The following is a 23,477-nucleotide window of genomic DNA, read 5'->3' on the forward strand; positions in this document are numbered from 1 at the left end:
TGAGCATTTATTTTTAACTTCCAAAAGAGCTAAACTTGTTACTCTTTCCCTGATCTTGACTCTTGTAGAACCAGGAAATGTCATCTGTTCCCATAAATTAACCACCATCTGTAAACGACTTCTGTCAGTCAGCAAATGTTTACCGAGCATCTCCAGTGTGCCAGGTCCTGCTGTCACACACTGCTCTGCTCCTCCCCCCATGAACTTTCCCTCAGCACAGCCCTCTGTCCCCAAAAGGCCTCAAATTCAGGTTAAATAAGGAGGAAAATCCAACCGTTTGCTGTGTAAGTTAGACATGGAAACCTTCCTGGCTCTTCATCCATCATCTCTTGAGGACATTCTGAAGACTGTGGAATGAATTGGCTTTACCCTGAACAAATTCCCTCACACCAGCCACTTCATTTTTATTCCTGCATTAAAGCCCAAATCTGGATTCCAATACCTATAACATTCTATTCCTCACCAGACTCCTAGCTGCCAATGTTGATCAATCCAGTTACCTCAACAGCAAAGTTATCTGCGCTGCTGTGAAACAGAAAACCACAGGCCCAAAATGGAGTCACTTATGCTAGGCCAAGTCACCAAACTGAGGTTCAATACCTAACCTAACTGCAGTTTCAACCTCCCCCAGATATGCAGTCTCAACTGGTCGGTCAGGAATTTTCTGATCAGCACCAATGAGGTCATCTCCCACATGGGCCCTCTCCATCCCCCAGAGGAAGATGAGGTGATCTACCTAAACAACACCCTCTACTCTTCTGCCTAAGGGAAGATGACCTTGCCTGAAACAATCTTTTCTTGTGCTACTTGTCCCACCCTGTTCCTGCCTATAAAATCCTTCCATCTTGTACAGCTCTTCAAAGCTCCTTTCTACTTGCTGAATGGGATGCTGCAGGATTCATGAATCGATGAATAAAGCCAATTTGATTTTCAAATTTACTCGGTTGAATTTTGTTCTTTAACACTCCTCACTCATTTATTCATCAATAAGGCTGCCCTATTCATCTATCATTTAGAACAAACCAACCTTATGCCCTGAAGACCCTCCAGTGGCATCTCCCCTGCCCTACACATCAGCCCCAGGATCTCATCTCGGCTACTATTAAGTCCATTAGGTGTATGGACTTGAGCACATTATTTAAGCTCAGAGTCTCTTCGACAAAGAAAAATGGAGCTAAAGTGAAATCTGGCCTTCTGAGAATGAAGTGAGACAAGTACATGAGTGCGAAGCAGAGTTTCAGACACCAACACAAACTCAAGCAACATTAGTTCCTGGCCCCTCTTTCATCCCAGGCAGCTAATTGTTCTTTATGGCTCTCAATCTTATTGCTGTCATCCTTTCAATTTTTGTCCTGATGCTGAATCCACACATTCTGGATACAAACACTCCAATCTTCTCCTTTGAATAATTTCTCTAAGTTGTCTATCTTAACTCCAACATTTACATTGCCTCTGTAAGCCGACCTCTTCCACAAACTTAACCAATGCTTAAGTTAACCAATGTGCTTAACCAATGCTAAGTTCTCCAATGTCGAGGTGTGCAAATCTGCTAAAAAATGCAGTTTGGCTCAGTGGGTCTGGAATTGGTACAGATTTTGCATTTTTAACATGCTCTAGGCAATGCAGTGGTTCTGGAACATGGACACACCAAGTTGCAAGCAACTAGACAATAATACCACTTTAAGATGCCACCGCAAGGATTATAACCCAGGGTAGGCAAGACAGGAATTCTTATCTTAGTTGTAACACATGCAGTCCTAAAGCAATATATTTGAAGAAGCTGTTAAGAAGCCAGGAAGAAGCCCATATTCCTCCCCTGTACCGATGCTTCCCCATAGCTCTGCTCTGTTTAAACACCCAACTGGTCCCACCCAGGGAAATCCCCTTAGTCTGCTCACATGCAGCATCAATATGCAATGGTCTCCTGGGAGGATCTCCGAGTCTGTTCTTCTATGCCATGTCACATCCACATTTTAGACCATAAAACCCTATAGCACCGGTTTCTTGGACAAATTACAGCTACATTCTAGATTCTAGAAAAATTCTGAACAAAATGCCCATTCCTTCTAGAACCCTTCTTTCGAGAATCCTAAAAAGGTCCACAGGAAGTTGGGCTTTGGTCTGAAATCTAACTTCCAGAGCCCTGCATCACAGCAGGACTCAGAGCTGAGCGGCTTATTTGCTGGGCTTAGCAATATACAAACGGCGCTCCCCAAATGCTTTATTTACACAGCTCCTTCAAAACGGTAGTCCTTTCCAAGTTTGGGGGTGGGAGGGTGGGGGGAAGTTATGATCACCATGCTTAGAAGTGAAAAACAAAATCAACTTTTTGGGGACTGAATTCTTCTCAGGCTTAATGTGCTATGTAACAAAGCTAAGTTAGCAGAGGTAGATTTTACATAAATTATATTGAGAAAAAATCAGCAAGATGTTTTATAGAGTTTCAGGATGGGCATTTTTTTCCTCAATATGGAAATAAATCAAAATAAAGATTATGAAAATATCATACCATCTCTTGTGAGACATAATCTGGACTTTTCGTATCAGCAGAATAAAAAGAGAAGTCATAGGTGAAGGTCTTCGTCCGTTCTCTTCCTGAGTCCCCGGTCCCTCCTTCTGGTATCTAGACAGGATTGTGATAATAATGTAAAGAGCACTGCTAGCTAAATGATCTATCCAATTCAAGAAAAAGAAAAATCCATTAAAAATGTATAATGATCACTTGACTAAAAAAGCATTTAATTCCTCCTGAACACCCTCCTAAATACATAGGGAGAGAGAGAGGGTAGGAGGGGGTAAGGTTGGAAGGAAGGGAGGGGAAGGGAAGGATGAGGTTGGGGGGAGAGAGAGAGAGAGATCCTAAATTCCTCCCAGCAATCCAGGCTATGATATGACCCAAGGCTTCTTTTCTGGACTTCTTATTATGATTATCTTATATGAAGCCAACACTCTGGCCAGACTCTTATTTCTTTCCTGGCTTCAATTCTTTTTACTGTTCCCTCCAACCAAAACCAACAGAGTCAGGGTCTACAGAACTCCAAGGGGTGCCATTCACATAGATGGTGATGTGACTAGAGCCCCCTAGAGTTGTGCAGCTTTGTGGCCCCACTGTAAACTCCAGGTGGGATGCTTCCTCTCCCATGAAGCTTCCCTTGGGCACTACAACCAGAAGTAATTGCTCCCACCTCTGAGAGGCTAGATTCTCCCAGGACATATTCTGAGTTTACTGCAGATATTTGCATGTATCTTGTCTACCTTGCTATATACTTAAATTGAGCCAAAAACCATGTTTAAAAATCATCATAAGCCACCAATGCTTTACACAGTTCCCTGGACACATGCTGAAAAAATTTAATGAGCATCATATTTTCCAATATAATTCAGACTCTATAAATACACAATTTCTACGGTTCTTATTAAAATGTTAAAAATCTGGACATCTGTTTTTGTTAAACCGGACAAGGAAATGTTTGTAAAACTCAAAAGGCACCAGAACAATCAAGGAAAATTGATTCCATAATGCACAAAGAAGAGAAGCATCCAAAGCCAAGGATCTCTTTGCTCTGTTCCAGTAAATATAATTTTTTAAAGATTAAACTTGTACCAAAGCATGGTGAGCAGACAGATACATGAAGCAAAGCAAAGCAAAGCAAAGCAAAGGTAACTAACAGGAGGTGATGGTCAAGTGATGACAGGCAGAAATACAAGTAGATGTGGGAGGTCAAAGGAGGGCAAGCCAGGTGGGGCCAGACAGAGCTAGAAGGTACCAGGATTGTGCTCAGAGGAGAAAGAAAGACATTCCACTGGAGAATGCCTGGGGCAAAGGGACACGGAGCCTCAAAGAAAGCGTATCAAATTATCTAGAGCATGACCCAATTGGAAGAGATGAGCATTCCCCAGCTTCTATCACTGGAGATCAAGTAGACTACTTTAAGATTCCAAAGTATCTAGTCCCTTGAGCCACAAATTAACAGAAATCCAACTAGAGATTGATCTGCACTTGGCCATGGAGCAGCAGGCCTCTGAAACCCCAACCTGTAAGTTAATGACAAATTTGGGAGGACAAAGGGGCAGAGTCCACCAAGCACATGATTTACTATTATTAATTTTACACTCATATCTCCTACCAAGTGAAAAGTATTCACAATTCTTAACAAATTCACTGACCAAAGGGAAAAATAGGATATTGTAAGTGCAAAAGGAAGAAATATGCCATCCTAGAAAATTCTGGGTTTTTCCAACTTTTTCAAAACTTTTTTTTTTTAATTTTTTTTTTTAACATTTATTTATTTTTGAGACAGAGAGAGACAGAGCATGAATGGGGGAGGGTCAGAGAGAGGGAGACACAGAATCTGAAACAGGCTCCAGGCTCTGAGCTTTCAGCACAGAGCCTGATGCGGGGCTCGAACCCACGGACCGTGAGATCATGACCTGAGCCGAAGTCGGGACGTTTAACCAACTGAGCCACCCAGATGTGCCTCAACTGTCTTTTACAGAAAAAAAAAAAAAAAAAAAATCCATGTTTTTAAATCTTTCGTTCCCTGAATTTTTAATAATAATGTAAGTTCCCCTTGCCAAGTTTAAAAACATGATTATTTTCATTAAGAATGTAAAGAGGGGCACCTGGGTGGATCAGTTGGTCATATCCAACTCTTGGTTTTGGCTCAGGTCATGATCTCACGGTTTGTGAGTTCGAGCCCCATGGCAGGCTCCACGCTGACAGTGCAGAGCCTGCTTGGGATTGTCTCTCTCTCTCCCTCTCTCTCTGCACCTCCCCTGCTCGTGCTCTCTCTCTCAAAATAAATAAATAAACTGAAAAAAAAAAAAGAACGGAAACAAATCTAGGGCCAACAGTTACTTAATGATTCACAAAATGCAGCTAGATGCCAGGCTAAGAATCTAGCACAGGATACAGGATAACATTGTGTAGTCGGGGCTAAATCTGTGAGTTTGCACACCAAGGCTACAGCTTGAAGGTTTTGAGATCAAATAAAACTAGGGGGCATGAGAAGAGATAAAACATAGCCCTTCACTTCATGACTGAGCCCTAGACAAGTACAAGTTGACGTGGCTAGCTGAACTGAGAAGGAGGGGTAAGGAAATGGCAGATGTGTTTTATTTACCCAGAAATCATTTTGACAATAAAACAAACATGGAGGCTCGTGGAGTGTGGCCAGGTTGCTACTTGCCTTTAAGTTTGTGATTGTTGTTTTGCTTTTCTCCATTTGAATAATGAATTTGGCTTCCAAGTCCTTTTCCCTGCAACACAAATTCAGTACTAGTTAGGAGAGAAAAGATTGTTTTTAAAACATTTGTTTTATTTACTTTTTACATATGGGGGTTTGTTTTTAAATGGCATCTGAAGCACAATCTGTGACACCACTCCTCCCAAATCTTTACTAATACAAACACAAAGACACACAAAACAGATGCCACCATCAAAAAACTTAAGACTGACAAATAATGTGTTCTCAAAACCTGGAAGAATCTCTAACTGCCAGCCAAGAGGAGTGTAAATTAAATGACAGAAACCGTGGAGGGCTGTGTGACTCAGGAAAAAAGCAGCCCCACCTACCTGGTTATAAAAGACACCTTCTCCCCTCCACCCAAGAGGAGAACCAAGTAGAAAACTGGTATGAATGGTCGCAAACAGGTGCTGCTTCTAGAAGCAGCCAGGGCACTGCCACCTCCTCCCGCCTTCTTTCCGTATACATTCAGAAACTGCAGTGCCTGGAAAACAGCAGAACTGAAAGTCCACAGGACTCCTGAGAACAGTTCTGGAGAATAAATAACCATGTATCTATACAATGGAGTGGTCTGTTACTGACAAAGGAATGAGGAAGGTCTCTATCAACTGTTAGGGAATGGGAGCCAGGATGTATTGTTAAGAGGGGAATGCAAAGTGGAGAAAAGTATACCTAGGATGCTAGAATTATAAGAAAATAAAACAAGATTATTTTTTAATGACCTAAAACAGATCAGTGTTTTAGTGCAGTTGAAGTGCAGGTCATGTGTTCCATGTTAAAAGACAGAACTAAATTAAAATAAAAATAAAAGGGGTGCCTGGGTGGCTCAGTCAGTTGAACATCTGACTCTTGATTTCAGCTCAGGTCATGATCTCATGGGATTGAGCCCTGCATCAGGCTCTGAGCTGACAGGATAGAGCCTGCTTGGGATTCTCTCTCTCCTTCTTTCTCTACCCCTTCCACATGTGCATGTGCTCTCTCTCTCTCTCAAAATAAAAAATAAAAATAAAGTGACCCAGGGGCACCTGGGTGGCTCAGTCGGTTGGGCGTCCGACTTCGGCTCAGGTCACGATCTCGCAGTCCGTGAGTTCGAGCCCCGCGTCGAGCCCCACGTCGGGCTCTGGGCTGATGGCTCAGAGCCTGGAGCCTGCTTCCAATTCTGTGTCTCCCTCTCTCTCTGCCCCTTCCCCGTTCATGCTCTGTCTCTCTCTGTCTCAAAAATAAATTAAAAAAAAAAAAGTTAAAAAAAAAATTAAAAAAAATAAAAAAATTTAAAAAAAATAAAGTGACCTAAAACATAAAAGCTGAAGCAAGTGAACTGGCATACCACAGTGTGACATTTAATTAATAATTTATTATTTTTAATTAATAATTTTAATTAATTTTTAATTAATAATTTACTTTTAATTAATAACTTATTTTTTAATTTACATCCAAGTTAGTTAGCATATGGTGCAACAATGATTTCAGGAGTAGATTCCTTAATGCCCCTTACCCATTTAGCCATCCCCCCTCCCACAACCCCTCCAGCAACCCTCTGTTCTTTATATTTAGGAGTCTCTTATGTTTTGTCCCCCTCCCTGTTTTTATATTATTTTTGCTTCCCTTCCCTTACGTTCATCTGTTTTGTATCTTAAAGTCCTCATATGAGTGAAGTGATATGATGTTTGTCTTTCTCTGACTAATTTCACTTAGCATAATACCCTGTAGTTCTATCCACATAGTTGCAAATGGCAAGATTTCATTCTTTTTGATTGCTGAGTAATACTCCATTGCATATATGTGCCACATCTTCTTTATCCATTCATCCATTGATGGACATTTGGGCTCTTTCCACACTTTGGCTATTGTTGATAGCGCTTCTATAAACATTGGGTGCATGTGCCCCTTCGAAACAGCATACCTGAATCCCTTGGATAAATACCAAGTAGTGCAATTGCTGGGTTGTAGGGTAGTTCTATTTTTAATTTTTTGAGGAACCTCCATACTGTTTTCCAGAGTGGCTGCACCAGTTTGCATTCCCACCAATAATGCAAAAGGATGCCCCTTTCTCTGTATCCTTGGTAACATCTGTTGTTGCCTGAGTAGTTAATGTTAGCCATTCTGACAGGTGTGAGGTGGTATCTCATGGTGGTTTTGATTTGTGTTTCCCTGATGATAAGAGATGTTGAGCATTTTTCATGTGTCGGTGGGTCATCTGGATGTCTTCTTTGGAGAAGTGTCTATTCATTTCTTTGGCCCATTTCTTCACTGGATTATTTGTTTTTGGGGTGTTAAGTTTGATAAATTCTCTATTGATTTTGGATACTAACCCTTTATCTGATATGTCGTTTGCAGATATCTTCTCCCATTCCGTCAGTTGCCTTTTAGTTTTGCTGATTGTTTCTTTTGCTATGCAAAAGCTTTGTATTTTGATGAGGTCCCAATAGTTCATTTTTGCTTTGACTTCCCTTGCCTCCAGAGACATGCTGAGTAAGAAGTTGGTGCGGCCGAAGTCAAAGAGGTTTTTGCCTTTTTTTTTTTAAGTTTATTTATTTTTCAGAGAGAACACAAGAAGGGGAGGGGCAGTGAGAGAGGGGGAGAGAATCCCAAGCAGGCTCTGCACTGTCAGCACTGAACCCAATGTGGGGCCCAAACTCACTAGCCTCAAGATCATGACCTGAGCCAAAACCAAGAGTGAGACACTTAACTGACTGAACCACCCAGGTGCCATGCACAGTGTGAAATGATTTCCATTATATGTTGGAATCTGACTGTAGAATGCAGTGGGATATAGCCCGGAGAGAAAAAGAACTATAAAGAAGTCTTAAAGCATTTTCAGTAATCATATATTTGATGGTAAAGTAAGTGTCGGCATTCGGAGACTTCTGTTTGTGTATTATGGGATGATAATGGAGTAATTATGGCTGTGACCTTGAGAACCAAGGTGTCTAGATGAAAAGAGATACAAACATAAGATGGATGAGGTTAAGTAAAAAAAACTCTCTCATAATGAATCTGAATGGGGCTAGCATAAACTTTATCTGAAATTGAGAAAGAAAAAGAAAGTACTCCCTAGCTTTGTCCTCTGAAAAGGCCTAGAATCTTATGCCCAAATTATAAATTCCATTTAGGGTCAGGGTTCTTTGGAGAAAGACTCAATCCAAATATTTGAACTATCTTCTCACACAAGAAAGCAGGATGCTGTCACATCAAAACTTCCTGGTTTGTCCAGGTTGTCCATAAGCAACGTCTAACATGGTTCCTGGTGATCCCTGCCTCCGGGTATCTGTGACCCTGTGAGATCCCCTCCCCAGCAAGTGGGCTGGACCTAGAAACTCACTTCTAATAACTAGAACACTACCCCCCCAAAGTGATGATCTGTCACTTCCTAGTTTGGGTTATAAAATGATTCTGATTTCTGACTTGCTGGCTCTCCTGAGGGTGTCTCTCTCAGAGCCCTGGCAATGGGGACAGCCAGCTGCCACACTGCGAGACTTTGGGAGAGACTCACATGGCAAGGAATTGCAGCCTGCTGGCAGCCACCTGGGTGAGCCTGGAAGTGTCCCTCCCCCAGCCAGGCTGGAAGGTCCTGGACTGCAGCCTTGAGACCCTGAGCCATCAGAGGACCCAGGTAAACCCCACCCAGACTCCTGACTCACAGAAACAGTGAGATAATAAATGTTGTTTTAAGCCCCTAAATTTGGGGGCTTAGGAGTTTGGAGCTCCTAAGTTGTGTTACACAGTGAGAAATAACCAAGACAAGAGCCGCAGCAAAAGGACTCAGGAGTCAACCTGATAAGTGGCCGCCGACAAAAGCACAGCGGCAGAAAGAACAGTAACTGCAGTAGACTGAAACCCGTGAGATACGCATAAATTATGAGCTCATAATTAAAAGATAAAAACCAAATGACCCCTTTGGAGAATCAAAAGAATCACCTCATTATTTTAAAAACTAGTAAATAAAGGGGAAGATTCAAGCACTTACCCTGCATTTCCTTTTTTTTTTTTTAGTTGTTTTTTTTTTTTAATGTTTATCTATTTTTGAGAGAGAGAGAGACAGAGCATGAGCAGGGGAGGGGCAGAGAGAGAGGGAGACACAGAATCCAAAGCAGGCTCCAGGCTCTGAGCTCTGAGCTGTCAGCACAGAGCCTGACGCGGGGCTCAAACCCACGAACCGTGAGATCATGACCTGAGCCGAAGTCAGACACTTAACCGACTGAGCCACCCAGGCACCCCATCATTTTTTTTTTAATGTTAATTTTTTTTGAAAGAGGGAGAGTGTGAGCATGTGAGTGCACGCACACAGGGAGGGACAGAGAGAGGGAGAGAGAATCAGAAGCAGGATCCACACTGTCAGTGTAGAGCCCTAGGTGAGGCTTGAATCCAGGAACCGTGAGATTATGACCTGAGCAGAGTCTGATGCTCAACTGACTGAGCCACCCAGACGCCCCACCTGCATTTCCCAAACAATCTGCACTCCATGGTAACCGAAGAGTTGTTTGGGAAAGTTTCTCTTTTCAGGGTATTCTACCTAATACATCAAGAAGGAACAAAAGAATTAGAATGTCAGCACTTGGCGACTCTGGTGAACTCATGGCTTTAGAGAGTGACCATCATGGGCTGCTGACTCCACCACCAGGAGACAACCAGACACCCTGGGCATCCAAACTTAAACACCAGCACCCCTCTGCAGAAATCTTATCCCTCCCACATGGAAGACTGACTCTGCCCAAGACCTGATGGACCGTGATCTGCCAGGAAACACAGGGGGCAGGGGGAATCCATCCATCAATGCCAAGGAGGCAATCAGCAAAATTCAGCTTCTAGGCAGGTGGACAGATAAGGGACCCAGCTTATTCAAGAACAAGAACAATGAACTGCAAGGAGCATAAAGATGGAAGGGGGACCTACAGATTTAACAAAAAAAAAAAAAAAAAAAAAAAAGACTTTAAAGACCTATCAACCAATTGGACTTCAGTGCAAACAGAAAAGGCATTTTTAGAAATTATAAGATATGTAGGGAAATGCTTACACTGATTAAAAATTTGATATTAAGGAATTATTACTACCGTTTTAGGTTTCATAATGGTACTGTGATGCTTTTTTTTAAAACTCTCAACCTTTAAGAGATACACATTGAAATATTTATAAGTGAAATAACATGGCATCTGGTATTTACTTAAAAATAATCCCGGGGTGGAGGAACAAGGCATCTGGCAACCTTAGGATGAACAGGCTGAATAATAAAACCCAAACAGTCTGTTGTAAACATCATTCAAGAACTACAATGGACTCCTACGGCCTGATTTAACTTTTCCAGCCAGTCTGAAGAAGTCTAGGCCTGGATGAAACAGAACAATGGCTTAAAAGACAGACAAATAAATGAAATCCCTGCCATGCGCATGGTGCCCAGGGACCCAAAAGTGAGAACTGCCTCAGGGACACCCCGTGCTCATGTGGTCTTAAAACAAATACTTCACCAAACTACCCCTTTCTTATAGCACGTAAGTACCAACAGCATGTCGTGGCCAGCAAGAGAGCTACACAATTAGTTTTAGTAACGCACAGGCTGCCACATCTCCAGCCCTTCCATCTGCACGTGGGTCGGCTCTCAGTCACTAACCTAGTGTGTCCAGATCTTTCACTTTAAAACCACTCTTATCAACAAATACCTGCCGGGAGCGCAAAATCATCCAGGGATCAAAGATCAGAAGTGACTACGACAGGTGCTCATACCACTGGTCAATGCTCACTTACAAAACATGAAGAAATGCCACTCACACCATGCCCACCGCTCTTGCTAGACGTCACAGGTAAAGCAATTCCAAGGCTCAGAGCCTTACACCCTTGGAGCAGCGCGAGTTAAAGGGCCCTCCCACATGATCATTTATTCTAACCGTAGGTAACCACAGCAGTACCTTCCTAGTTTTAAATGAATATCCACACTATAAAATATACTAGAGAAGATACTGACTGAAGGACCATTACGTCATCTGAGCGTCTATTAGCCACTTCTGAAATCTGAAGATGCTGGGTGGGTTTCAAAGGGTTCACAACCTTGAAATCATATGCACTGGGATGTGGTCGTGGGAGGGGGAAGGTGGCAGGCTCACTGTTCCGAGGGCCCACAGCTTTCCTTACTTGCCCAAAGAGCTCTGTGCCCCAAAAAACACAGGAGCCACAGCTCATACCCTCATGACTCAAAATGCAGCCCAAGAACAAGCAGCATCAGCAGCCCAGGAGCCTGTCAGAAATGAGGGCTCTCTGGCTGCACCATATACCTGCACTGCAACGAGAGCCCTAAGTGATTCTGGTGAATGTGAAAGTTTGTAAAGTGCTATGCTGACATTATCTTAATATGATAAGCCTGATGCTACTGCTCGTAAGACCTACTCCCCAATGTTATCTATCTACTTGGTACACTGGGAAACTCACCACCTTTGTACTTTGACCTTTAAGTTTTACTTATAAAATTATATGGCAGAATATGGACATAGCCTGGCTGACACTGTCTCTACTCTTTGCTCTTAAGTTGTACAGTGGCTTCTGACCAAAAACGACAAATGTCTGACTTACTGGTATCTAAGAAGTCATCTGACTGTCACGACTTCCAGGTTACCTCATTCCCAGCACCCTGCCAAGCTATCAGTTTCTAGCCCTTTCTATACCCAGACTGTTTCCCAATGTCAAGGTAAGGTTGCTGCCAATACCTTGAAGTCATTCTTAAAAATAATCAGAGTAAGGGGGCAACCTGGGTGGCTCAGTCGGTTGGGCATCCGGCTCTTGATTTTGGCTCAAGTCATGATCTTGCAGTCTGTGGAGTTGAGCCCTGCACTGGGCTCTATGCTGGCAGCATGTAGCCTGCTTGGGATTTTGTCTCCCCCTCTCTCTCTCTCTCTGCCCCCTCCCCAACTTGCTCTCTGTCTTTCTCTCAAAATAAGTAAAAATAAACTTAAAAAAAATCAGGTTAAGGGAATTACTTAGGGGGAAAATGGACTGAAGACAGAATATTTAAAAACCCAGGGAGTAAGAAAGCAGGAACCAGTTATGGAAACTGAGGCACAGCTCAGAGAGATCTTAGCAAAGTCATGTCTCAACATGGTGCTTCTCAGTTCCAAAAAGTCATTCAACAACAGCTGGAATTATCTTTGAAGAAGAAACTAGAAAAAATACTCACCACAGCATCATCACATGAGTTTGAGCACAATAAAAAAATAACTTACTGTATTTCAGAAGCTATTTCATAGCTTTTTCCAAGAAAAGGGACCTGCTGTGGTTTGGGGAAAAATCCAAAGACCTCCAGAAGATTCCATTCAATGTTATGAAAAGATGAAGGCCAGGGCTTACCGGACAATATTTATTTTCTGTGATGCCCCAGCTGGTGGTGGTGAAACTCAATGGCGGTTTGAGAACCAGCATGGGCTACAAAGACCCAAAAAAAAATTGGACAGTTTTGAAATGAGAATATCTTTTTAGATCTGACCATTCAGCAAACTGAACTTCTGAACAGATATTCCTCTTATTCTTTTTTTAAAATTTTTTTTTAATGTTTATTTATTTTTGAGACAGAGAGAGACAGAGCATGAACGGGGGAGGGTCAGAGAGAGAGGGAGACAGAGAATCCAAAGCAGGCTCCAGGCTCTGACCTGTCAGCACAGAGCCCGACGCGGGGCTCGAACTCACGGACCGTGAGATCACGACCTGAGCCGAAGTCGGACGCTTAACCGGCTGAGCCACCCAGGCGCCCCAATATTCCTCTTATTCTAATAAGCTAATGAGCACTTGTAACACAAATGAAGATACAAAAATAAATACTAGAGAAGAACAAACATTTCATGTTAAAAATCTACACTTTTAATCAAAGCAGGTACCCAAGGATTAATAAAGAATCCTTACTGCCTGTAGCCAAAGATGTATCTTACTCAGAGGAAAACCCAGAAGCTTGGTACCCCGGGCCATGGTGACATTTATGTCACTTTCTACAACTCTGGTTGGCTCAATACCCTTCTAGGAGAAGGAAAAGACTATATTTCTGTGTCTAACGTAGATAATCTGGGTGCCAAAGGGGAACTTTATATTCTTAACCATCTAATGAACCCAGCCAATGGAAAACCCTGCGAACTTTGTCCTGGAAATCACAAATAAAATACATGCCCAAGGTAAAGGGTGGGACACTCACTCAGTACGAAGTCTGGTGACTAGTGGAAATCACTCAAATACCAAAAGCACCCGTTGATGAATTCAAATCTCATCAAAATTCAAAATATTTAACACCAACAACCTGAGATCCATCTCTCACTTGCAGCCGTCAAAAGGCTGCAGGAGCAGAAGATATTGACATGGAAATCACTGTAAATTCAGAGACCGGGTGGAGGGCTGAATGTCGCTCTGTCAGAAACTGCAGTAGGGGATGCCAGGAAAAGATTTTAACACTCAAGGTATTAATGTTCCTACAAGGCAGTTTCTGCCTGTCAAAACCACATCAGATCTCTCGCATTGTGATGTCAAACCTCTCACAGCCTTAACGCAGTATCTTTGACGAGTGGATAGCGGGAATTTTCCTACAGTGCCCTTGGTTAAATTAGGCAGTTCTTTCACAAAGGTTCAGGACTCTCTAAGGAGACTTGAAAGTACACGAGATAGGCTTGAATTGGATCACCTCGCAGTTCCAGGGGATCGACGTTTGGTAAGAATGGTTATCATCACCGTTAATCACGGTGACTGACGTCCCCCTGGAGCAGTACTGGAGAACAAAATTATATTTAGGAACCTTCCTATCTTGGACGACGGCAATGAAAAACACTGTGTACACTTCATACTAATTATGGGCTAAATCGTTTCTTACAATAAAATGTTCTGTAGGATTCTAAAATAGGCAGGTACATTACTGTTACTGCGGTGTTAATTTTTAGAGTGTTTTGCAACATGATTTTAGTCTAGAAAAGCACAAATGGAAGCAATGCTTTTCTTCTTTGAAGAAGATCTCAAAAGTTAGTTCATCTCTTTCCCTCCACAACCTGCTGACCAACCCTGTTCAAGATCTTGTCCACTGGAGACAGGCTACTGTCATGGCCTTTGCTTCACTGCAGAGCCTTCAACCATCAGAGGTGACTTCAAGGTCCATGTGGCACTCCAACCAACAGCCTTACCTCCCACTCCCTCATCCCCACACCCAACAGTCAGTTACTAAGTCCTGTGAAACTGACCACCCATCTACCCACCTTGGCCACATGCCACATCTCCCCACAGACACTGCTGCATCTGGGGTTGCCACCACCTCGCCAGTGTCCTTGCCTCCAGCCTTCTCCCTTCCCATCCACACTCTACCCTGCTGTCAGAGGGATTCCCCCAGTTGCATATTTCACCCTGAGGCTCCCCTGCTTTAACTCCTTCAATGACTTCTCAAAGGCTACAGGATAAAATCCAACTCTCAGCAGTATACAAGGTCCTTCCTGCTCTGACCCTAACTAATGTTGCCATTCAACACTGTATCAATCCCACCTCCTCATCCTGACCGCCTCCCAGCCTGCCATCCAGACTCAGGTTAGACCTCACACGTCTGGAGAGACTTCGCTGAGCCCTCTCTCCCATCCCCTCGTTAGAGCGTCCTCTTACTTGTCTTACCCACCAGACCCTGAACTTCTTAAAAAGCAAGGACCCTACCTGTCTGGGTTTATATCCGCAGGCCTAGCATAGTGCCTGCAACTTTGAGGTGCTCATCAAATGCTTGTTGAATGTGATGGGCTGACTAAAAGTTAAATAATTGCCTCTTACCCAAGCCTAGCCATCTCCACGTGCATCCTCTACTTAAAGCCAGCCTCCCTATGCACCCCCTTCTCGGTTCTTGCTTTCCCACACGCTACGGTGCCATCCAATCCCCATCCACATTCCAAAGAAAGGCTTTTCTCGGGTCTAATTTGACTCACCTACCATCATAAAACCTCAGAAACCATTTCCCTTCATACACCTGCCTAGTTCATCCCCAATCACACGGGCCACATCCTTGCTAATGTCACCTCTCCAATTAGTCTAGTGAATCCCAGAGAAGCAAGAACCAGCTTTGTTCATAATCCACAACCTGAGTCCACTGAGCACAAGGGCAACACTCAAAATCAGTGCCCAGTGCTTTGTCTTTTAATCCTTCAGCTGAGAACTGTAAAACACCAGGCACTGAGAGTTCCCCCAGCTCAGGTCAATTTCCTCTGACATTTAAGAAACATGGGAAATAAATCTTGACATTTTTCTCATATTGAGGAAAATAAATAATCCTAAAATATTATTTGAACATTGATTTGATAATAGAGCAAAATGAACTATGTCTCTCCCGAGCCACTTTGGTGAATTGGGTTTCTCAACCGAAAAGTCAATTATGGCTCCTTTATATAAATGAGTAATTTATTTGAAAGGTCTGGAAACTAGATCATAAGATGCTACAAATGAACCAGCTGGAATAAGTAGACTGAGATATAGATCAATACTGGAGTGAAGGAAAAGGAGGAAGGAAGAGAAAAGAGTAAAACCTCCAATCAGAAAAGAGATGAATTGTGTCAGCTCTCAGATTTGTGAGTAGGAGGAAGCTTATCAGGGGGAAAAAAAAAAAACAAAACTATGTTAATCCAAGTATTTTGAAATATTTTTAAATTATTCAGCAATTCAAATTGATTCCGGTTGGTCAGCTGATGGTATTTGGTCACTCCATTATGGACAGCCTGATTGGATAGTACTCAGATCTCCAAACTGAGTGTTATCCAAGAAGATTCTGAAGAGCAGCTTACTGACCCCAAGTTCTGAAGTCAATCAGTATCCCCCAAAGTCATCTTAAAACTTACATACTTTGTATATAATTGTAGAATCTCTATGTTGTACACCTGAAACTAAAATAATACTGTATGTGAACTATATACTTCAGTTAAAAGTAAAAAATGCCAAGAGGAACCTAGGTGGCTCAGTCAGTTAAGCATCTAACTCTTGATTTCGGCTCAGGTCATGATCTCACAGTCCATGAGATCGAGCTCTGTGTCAGGCTCCATTGTGACCACGGAGCCTGCTTGGGATTCTCTTTCTCCTTCTCTCTCTGCCCCTCCCCTGCTCATTCTCTATTTCTCACTCTCAAAATAAATAGACATTAAAAAAAATAAAAATAAAAAATGCAAACTTACATCCTATGACTATCTAACTGCCTTCACTTTGGTGGCAGGACACTCCAAAGCAAAATTAAAAATAAAACACCATTTTTTAAAAGAATATGTGACCTCCATGGGTACCACTATGGAAAGAAGTCCAAGGAAAACTGCTCGGTCGGAGAAAGAATAAGTAGCAAACAGTGTGCAGACCTTGATCCAGTTTGCAGGTAAGCAGATAAATAAAGCATAAAGAATATGCACACATATATGCTTCCAGATGTACAAGGCATTTCTGAGAGGATAAAGAGGAAGGTGTAAGTGGTATGAGATCTCATGCAATATTTGTATTGAGTTATACTATATCCTGATCCCATATGCTCAATGAATTGCTTAGTCCCTCTGTGCTACCCCTATGACATGCCTCTTTGCCCTTTTATTAGGGCTCCAGATAAAATACAGGACACTCAATTAAATGTGAATTTCAGATAAACAAATGGTTTTTTAGTGTAATTATATCCCAAATATCACGTGAGATCTACTCACACTTTATTTTCCCCTGCTAACGGGGATGCCACCATGTCTTAGCCGGGTGTGCATCCAGCAGGCTCTTCCAGTTAGATTCGTGTGTGTTCGCCTCCCTTCCTAGAGCCCAGACAGACAGATACCTAGCTGAGTCTTCAAATACGCTTGCACCCTCAGTACCCAAGGCAGCAGCAGAGGCTACATAATACATGTCCCCTCACCTTTGTCTAAATGTAGAAACAAACTCAGGGAGGGCTATTCTCCTGAAACCAGCTTCTCCTTAACCTCTCTGGCTGATCCTGACCACTCAAAGATCATGGAACTGTTGACTACTCTTAGTTGCTCTCCATGAAATCATAAAAGCCTGCAACTCAGTTTTGGGGTAAAACCCAGGGGGAGACAGACACTGAAAATTCTGGAGTGGGTTTTTAAGGCAATCCCCCTGACTTCATTTCAGCTCCTCACAGCACACCTCACCACACGGCGGTCAGCCAGAGGTAAGTGGCACCATGACCTCCATCCAAGGGCCAAGCTGGAGTGGCAGCCTGTGAGAGGTCTGCGGAGCCTCCACTCCATTCCCCGTGGCCTGCCTCCACGGACGAGCCAAGGACAGCAGTGCTGTCACGGTCTCGGAGGCTATGAGCATCCCATGCTAAGTGAAATCCTCCGCTGACCCCTGCCATATAGCAGGCGATTAAGGTGAACCTTTTATTTCCCCTGGTCTGGAGAGGGTGTAATGAACCTGAAAGATTAGGCAACAAGCCCACTGCTACAGGTTGGGATCCCGGAGAAGCAGATACTGTGAAGGAGTTTAGCAAGCGGGGTGCTCTTGGGACAGACACCTGGAAAAAGGAGAAGGCAGCAGGACCGAGCAGAGAAGACAGTGGAACTGCGATGACACAGGCCCCAGGGCAGCCTCGACTGACCCCACAGGCAGCCCTGAACTATGACGGCCCTTCAGAGTTGCCCAGGCTGGGCCTTGATGCTCCTTATTGGCCGGGGGACTGTGGGAGGCTGCCTGGGGAAGGGGCACAACCTTGAGGCCGTGCTGACCGCACTCTGGCAGCCGGGCAACACGATGCGGCAACAAAGGATCTGGTGGCGAGCACAGGCCCCACCGCCCCAACTCCCGATCCATGCGGTAGAGTATGCTGGCCAGTGGCAGCCACCACTGTGGCAGAGTGGTGTCAATAACAATCAGAGCTGTCTCGATGCAAATGAGCTGCCTGGACATGTGCAGAATCGTCCCTGAGGGGGTTCAGGTGGAGGCTGACAAATCCTCATCTGGGACAAATCCTTATGCGGATATTTGCATTCACTCAGTCTTCAAATATTTAGTACCTTTCATGCCAGATAATATTCCTGGTGTGGGAAAAAGCGGTAAACAATACAGAGTCCGCCTGGAATCTGCATTATAGTGAGGGGAGCAGAAAAAAATAAAAACAATACCATCTTAGACACTGGTAACTAGCTATAAAGAAATGAAACAGTGTCATGGGATAGAATTGAGGGCAGAGGCAGTGGGAGGCATGTGGCTAGAAATGACCTTTCCAAGGGGGTTAACGTGTGAGCAAAGGCCTGACTGCAGGAAGGCCAAGGGGCAGGCAAAGATCTGGGAGAAACATTCCAGATAAACAGAAAGGCAGGGAAAAGGCCCTGGGGCAGGAACCAGCACAAGGTTTGGGGGAAAGAGCAAAATGGCCAGTGTGACTGCAGGTAAGAGGGGGTAAGCAAAATGGGATGTGAGGTCAGAAAAGGAAGCCAGGGCCAAAGTATGTCAGGCCTTTATAGGACTTTGGAACTTACATGTGGTAGCAGGCCACAGACACAGGAGGGCTAAGAGTACAGGGGAATAGCACAATCCCACTTACATTTTTAAATCCTCCCCCAGCTACTGTGCATGGACTCCCGAGGGGCAAGAGTAGAGAAAGGAAGCCAAGGAGGGTCCTTCCTACAGGCCACACGAGAGACACTGGGCGGCCATCAAAGCACAGGTGTGTCCAAAAGACAATGGGGCCACATCCAGGATTCCCAAGCCCTGCAGATCAACAGAATCACATGAAGCATCTCCACCCAGACCTACCAAGTGAGAATCCCCCCAGATGGGGACCAGGAATCTCTATATTCAACCACCAAGGTTTGGGAAGCACTGACCTGGGTGATCTGTGATGCCCTCCTCAGCTGTGAGGAGCCTCGGCCCTATGAGTGAGGAAGCGTAGTTCCTCTTAGCTCCTTCTGAAAGGGTGCTTTACTAGATGGGCTCGGCCCTTCTTCTGAATGGAGCCCAACCCACCCAGCCCCAATTCCAGAACAAGAATCCAGATTTGGACTGTGCCTTTCAGGGTATCACTGTTGGCTTCCAACCAAGGCTCCTCTTCCGAACTCTGGAACACCACAGTCACTGAAAACACTGGTAAGTGGGAAGAAAGAGCAAGTAGCAAAACAGCATGAAAGCTATAATGTAATTTGCAATTAAACAGAAAGAAAGAAGGGAAGAAAAAAATATGCACATATACCGAAAACTATTTTCTCACTTCTCCTAAGGAAGGTGTATAACCAGTACCATTCTAGAAGCATAGAAGGAAAGTTAATTCATTACATATAGTGAGTGGATGCCTTACTCTGGGCATTAGGCATAATTTAATTCTGTCACAGAACCCTGGCCCAGTTGAGAAAAACTGGTGAAGAATTTCATACACTATAAAATTCAAGCCCAAAAGAACTAAATTTTGCTTGAGACTAAAGATGATAATGACACTTTGCAGGGAATTTTGGATACTCTTCAGGGAGGACCACTGGAGACCAAGATGGTAAAGGGCTTGAGAGCCAAGATGAGCACTTGACAAGAAGATGATGGACTCGGAAGAGACCTCGTCCATGACCTCCACTCGGGCAGAGAGAAAAGTGAGGCCCCGGGAGGGTAAGGGACTTGCTCCAAGTCGCTACTAGAGTCAGCACTATGGAAAGTTAGAGGAAGTAAGCAGTCAATACTTCCAAGCCACAGTGAATGGCTCTGGGCTGTGCACAAAGCTAGAACACCAAACTTGATTTCAACTACCTCCCCCTGAAGGTGGGAGTTAGGGAAGCTTGGGCTCCCACGGGAACACAATGGGCCAGCTGCACATGTGAGCAATCCACACCAAGATTACTCCCTAAATTGGATGCAAGGTGTCTGTTGCATCAGGTGCTAGATGCAGGGCACAAGAAGCCCATCTAGCCTCATCTCCCACACACACCTGTACCACCCAAGCCCCCATCCCATCCCAAACAGCGCCTTTTTCCAGGACTCACAGTGACCCTCATGCTGTGCCCTCTTGTCTGGAATGTACTTTTCCCCTCCATCTCACTCTTCCTTCAAACTTTCTGATGTTCCTCCTCCAGGAAGCCTTCCCAATCTTCTCCTAGCCAGTACCCTCTGTGTGATATTCCATAACACACCACATCTTCTGTGTGATACTTCCTAACACACATCTTTGTGATATTTCATAACACATCATAGCGGTTTCTACCTTCCACCTGTTTACTATTGGGGGACTACATATTTGTCTTCTCAACCAGTCCACCCGCTTCCTGGGGGCAGACATAATGCCTTAATTTTTGCATACCCCATAATACCTAGCACTACACCCTGACATACAGAAAGCACCTAGATGGATGAATGAATTAAGCAATGAAACAATGAAACAGGTGAAGTGAAAACAAGATCCTACTCTTGAATTCCAAGCCTTAAAATGCAGTTAATTATGCTTCAAAGTCCATTATACATTTTTAATTTCTAAATGCAGATGTGTTTTCCCTATAAATATCAGTTAACCAAGCAGATGTTAACTCCAAAGGCAAAAATGAAGTTCGGCTCTTCCCGGAGACACACAGCTGTGCTGACTCCAGAACCATGGCAGTGAGAATATCCATCGCTTTTAAATCATAGAAGAAAAATAGGGATGTGCGTATGACCAAACTTCTTCAACACGTTTCTCCAAAACACAGAAGCAACACGTTCACAAAAGGAAAGTGGCAAAAGAAATGGCCTAAATGTAAACACGGAGAACTTTACTAATACTTCCTTTTGTTTTCCTGTGCTCAGACATTAAGCCAACTATTTAACGTCCAAAGATACCCTCGGGCAATGTGGCAGCGCCACGAAACACGAAGAAATGAGTTTTCTCGGCTCTTTCCCCACACCATTACCACAACCCTCCTTCCAGATTTATCTCTATTTTAGAGAAATGTTCTCAGTGACAGCTTTATGAAAAAAAAAAAAAATACAATAGCTGGCTCATAAAAAGAAGATTGATTCCTTTTACCACATTGCCAGCTAAATATACCAGATAGGAGAAAGGTATGCTTCAAAATACTCAATTGTAAGACTCTTCAAAAGACTTCACCTCGAGTCAGAGCGGAATCAGATACAAGCACAGCTTCTGATGTTGCCGAGCAGAGTGGTTTAATAATTGTGCAGGGAAGCACTGGGCTTTGGGCACCTGCGTTGAAACCCTGCCTCTCGGCAGCTCTATGACTTTAGCACCTGATTGAACTTTGCCAAGCCTTGGTTTCCTCACCTGTAAAATGGCTGAATAAAACCTATCACACAGGGGTGCCTAAGTGTTTCAGGGGGTTAAGCCTCCAACTCTTGATATCAGCTCAGGTCATGATCTCGCAGTCTGGATCTTGTGGTCGTGAGATCGAGCCCTGCATCCGGCTGGGCTCCATGCTGAGCACAGAACCTGCTTGGGATCCTCTCTCCTCTGCATGCATGTGTGTTCTCTCTTTCTCTCTCTCACACTAAATAAATAAACTTAAAAAAAAAAAAAAAAAAAAAAACTTAAGTACTAATTGTGCAATGCTGTGGGTTGAGCTCGCCTGATGCATCATTTTCTGCTGAAAAATGTGACAGAAGAAAACAGGCAACACAAGGCCAGGCACCCAGCAGACAATCAGTTCATCTCCATCACAAACCCAAGATCCATCCATCAGCAAGTGTTTATCGTGCCTGTGCTGTCTGAGGCACCGGACATACACCAGTAAACAAAAACAACAAAAAGCCCTGCCCTCCAGGAGCTTACATTCTGTTGGGCAGTTCTGTGTTAATAACCTTTCCAGGGCTTCCCAAAAATGAGTGGAAATGGAGGAAATCCAGAATACATTTTGCCAAATTTTCTAGCCAGATCTCAAAACTATGAAGAACCACCAGATAGTTGATCCTCATAGGTTTTATTTATAAAGTGCCTTATCTTCATCAACACAATCCAGAGGCCACAGTTCATAAAAAAGAACATCAGAAACACCAAAATTCTTTCACTTATTTTTAATGTTTATTTTTGAGAGGGGGGGAGGGGCAGAGAGAGGGACACACTGAATCCAAAGCAGGCTCCAGGCTCTGAGCTGGCAGCACAGAGCCTGACACGGGGCTCGAACCCACAAACCATGAGATTGTGACATCAGCCGAAGCTGGATGCTTAACCCACTGAGCCACCCAAGTGCCCCTTCCTTCACTTATTTTTAAATACTTGAGAAAGATGTCTAGTGATTCTGACTATATACTCGATGTCTGAAGACAGGAAACGAATGCCGTCCTTCTTGCCCAGTAGCCCCTTCCCTTCGTCCCCGAGGGCAAGCTTGCAATTGTATAATAAATTAAAGAGAGCAACAGTGGCTAGAGGCAGGAGTAGGTCAAAGGCCAAACGCATGTCTCCCCTTTACGAGGCTCTCAGGGATACAGCGATGTATAATCATAGACCGTGACCTTCACCATCCCACGATCACCCCATGTGGGTGAGACCAAACAGGCTGTAAAAGCAAAGGCCCACCCCAGCACGGGAGGCCAGACCAAGGAAAGATCTGATATGGTTGACATGGTAAGTGAAATGCCAAAAAAGGAAACCCAATCATTGCCTAAAGGAACACCCACATTTTGTATACTAGGAGACAAGGGGGTAGGTCATCAGACCCTTTCCAGGCTATTCTTGGAACAAAACTGAGTCACACCACCTTCCTTGGTGCCTAAACACAGCCAGGCTTGGTGAAGAGCTGCTCCCTGCCTGCCCTGGCTCTTGCTGCTTTTCAGACCACACTGGTCAGACACGGAGTATGCTACGCCCCATCTGCAGTTTCTGACTAGTGATACAAAGCACAACAGCAGAGGGGCACCTGGGTGGCTCAGTCAGTTAAGCGTCCAACTTCGGCTCAGGTCATGATCTCGCAGACCATGAGTTCGAGCCCCGCGTCGGGCTCTGTGCTGACAGCTCAGAGCCTGGAGCCCGTTTCAGATTCTGTGTCTCCCTCTCTCTCTGCCCCTCCCCTGTTCATGCTCTGTCTCTGTCTCAAAAATAAATAAACATTAAAAAAAAAAAAAAAACAACAACAACAACAAAGCACAACAGCAGAGAAACAGAACAGAGGAAGAAGCCACACTCTACACTCAGGCCGATTTTCATTTCGTCATCACCTGGAAAACATGAGGCATCAATGGAGAGCACACTGACATCATTCGGGGTGTCCAGGAGCTGGAGCGTTACCAGTAATCACATTCCAGCTGTCTCCCAACCCAGGAGCCCTCCACCTCTGCTGCACACAGCAATTTCCCAGGGACTTTAAAATTCCTGAT

General features: G+C 44.0%; 1 protein-coding gene across 11 annotated transcripts in view; it reads right to left on the reverse strand.

Moving 5' to 3' along the window:
- The window catches only part of KIF16B (kinesin family member 16B), a 288,842-nt gene that overhangs the window by 244,120 nt on the left and 21,245 nt on the right, over nt 1–23,477 (reverse strand). For 10 of the 11 annotated variants that reach the window (XR_002083782.2, XR_002083783.2, XR_008417797.1 and 7 more), the window contains exons 2-3: nt 5,190–5,259; nt 2,510–2,623 (exon numbers count right to left, since the gene is read on the reverse strand). Coding sequence is in view for 5 of the 11 variants with exons in the window: in XM_053890449.1 (XP_053746424.1) it covers nt 2,510–2,623; nt 5,190–5,259 (184 nt within the window). In the remaining 6 variants the exon portion in view is untranslated. Of the gene's footprint in view, nt 1–2,509; nt 2,624–5,189; nt 5,260–12,575; nt 12,651–23,477 lie in introns of all 11 variants that reach the window. The other variant, XR_002083781.2, reaches the window with a different exon arrangement.

Source organism: Panthera pardus, unplaced genomic scaffold (assembly GCF_024362965.1).
Source record: "Panthera pardus isolate Hobbes unplaced genomic scaffold, ASM2436296v1 HiC_scaffold_25, whole genome shotgun sequence".
NCBI lineage: Eukaryota > Metazoa > Chordata > Mammalia > Carnivora > Felidae > Panthera > Panthera pardus.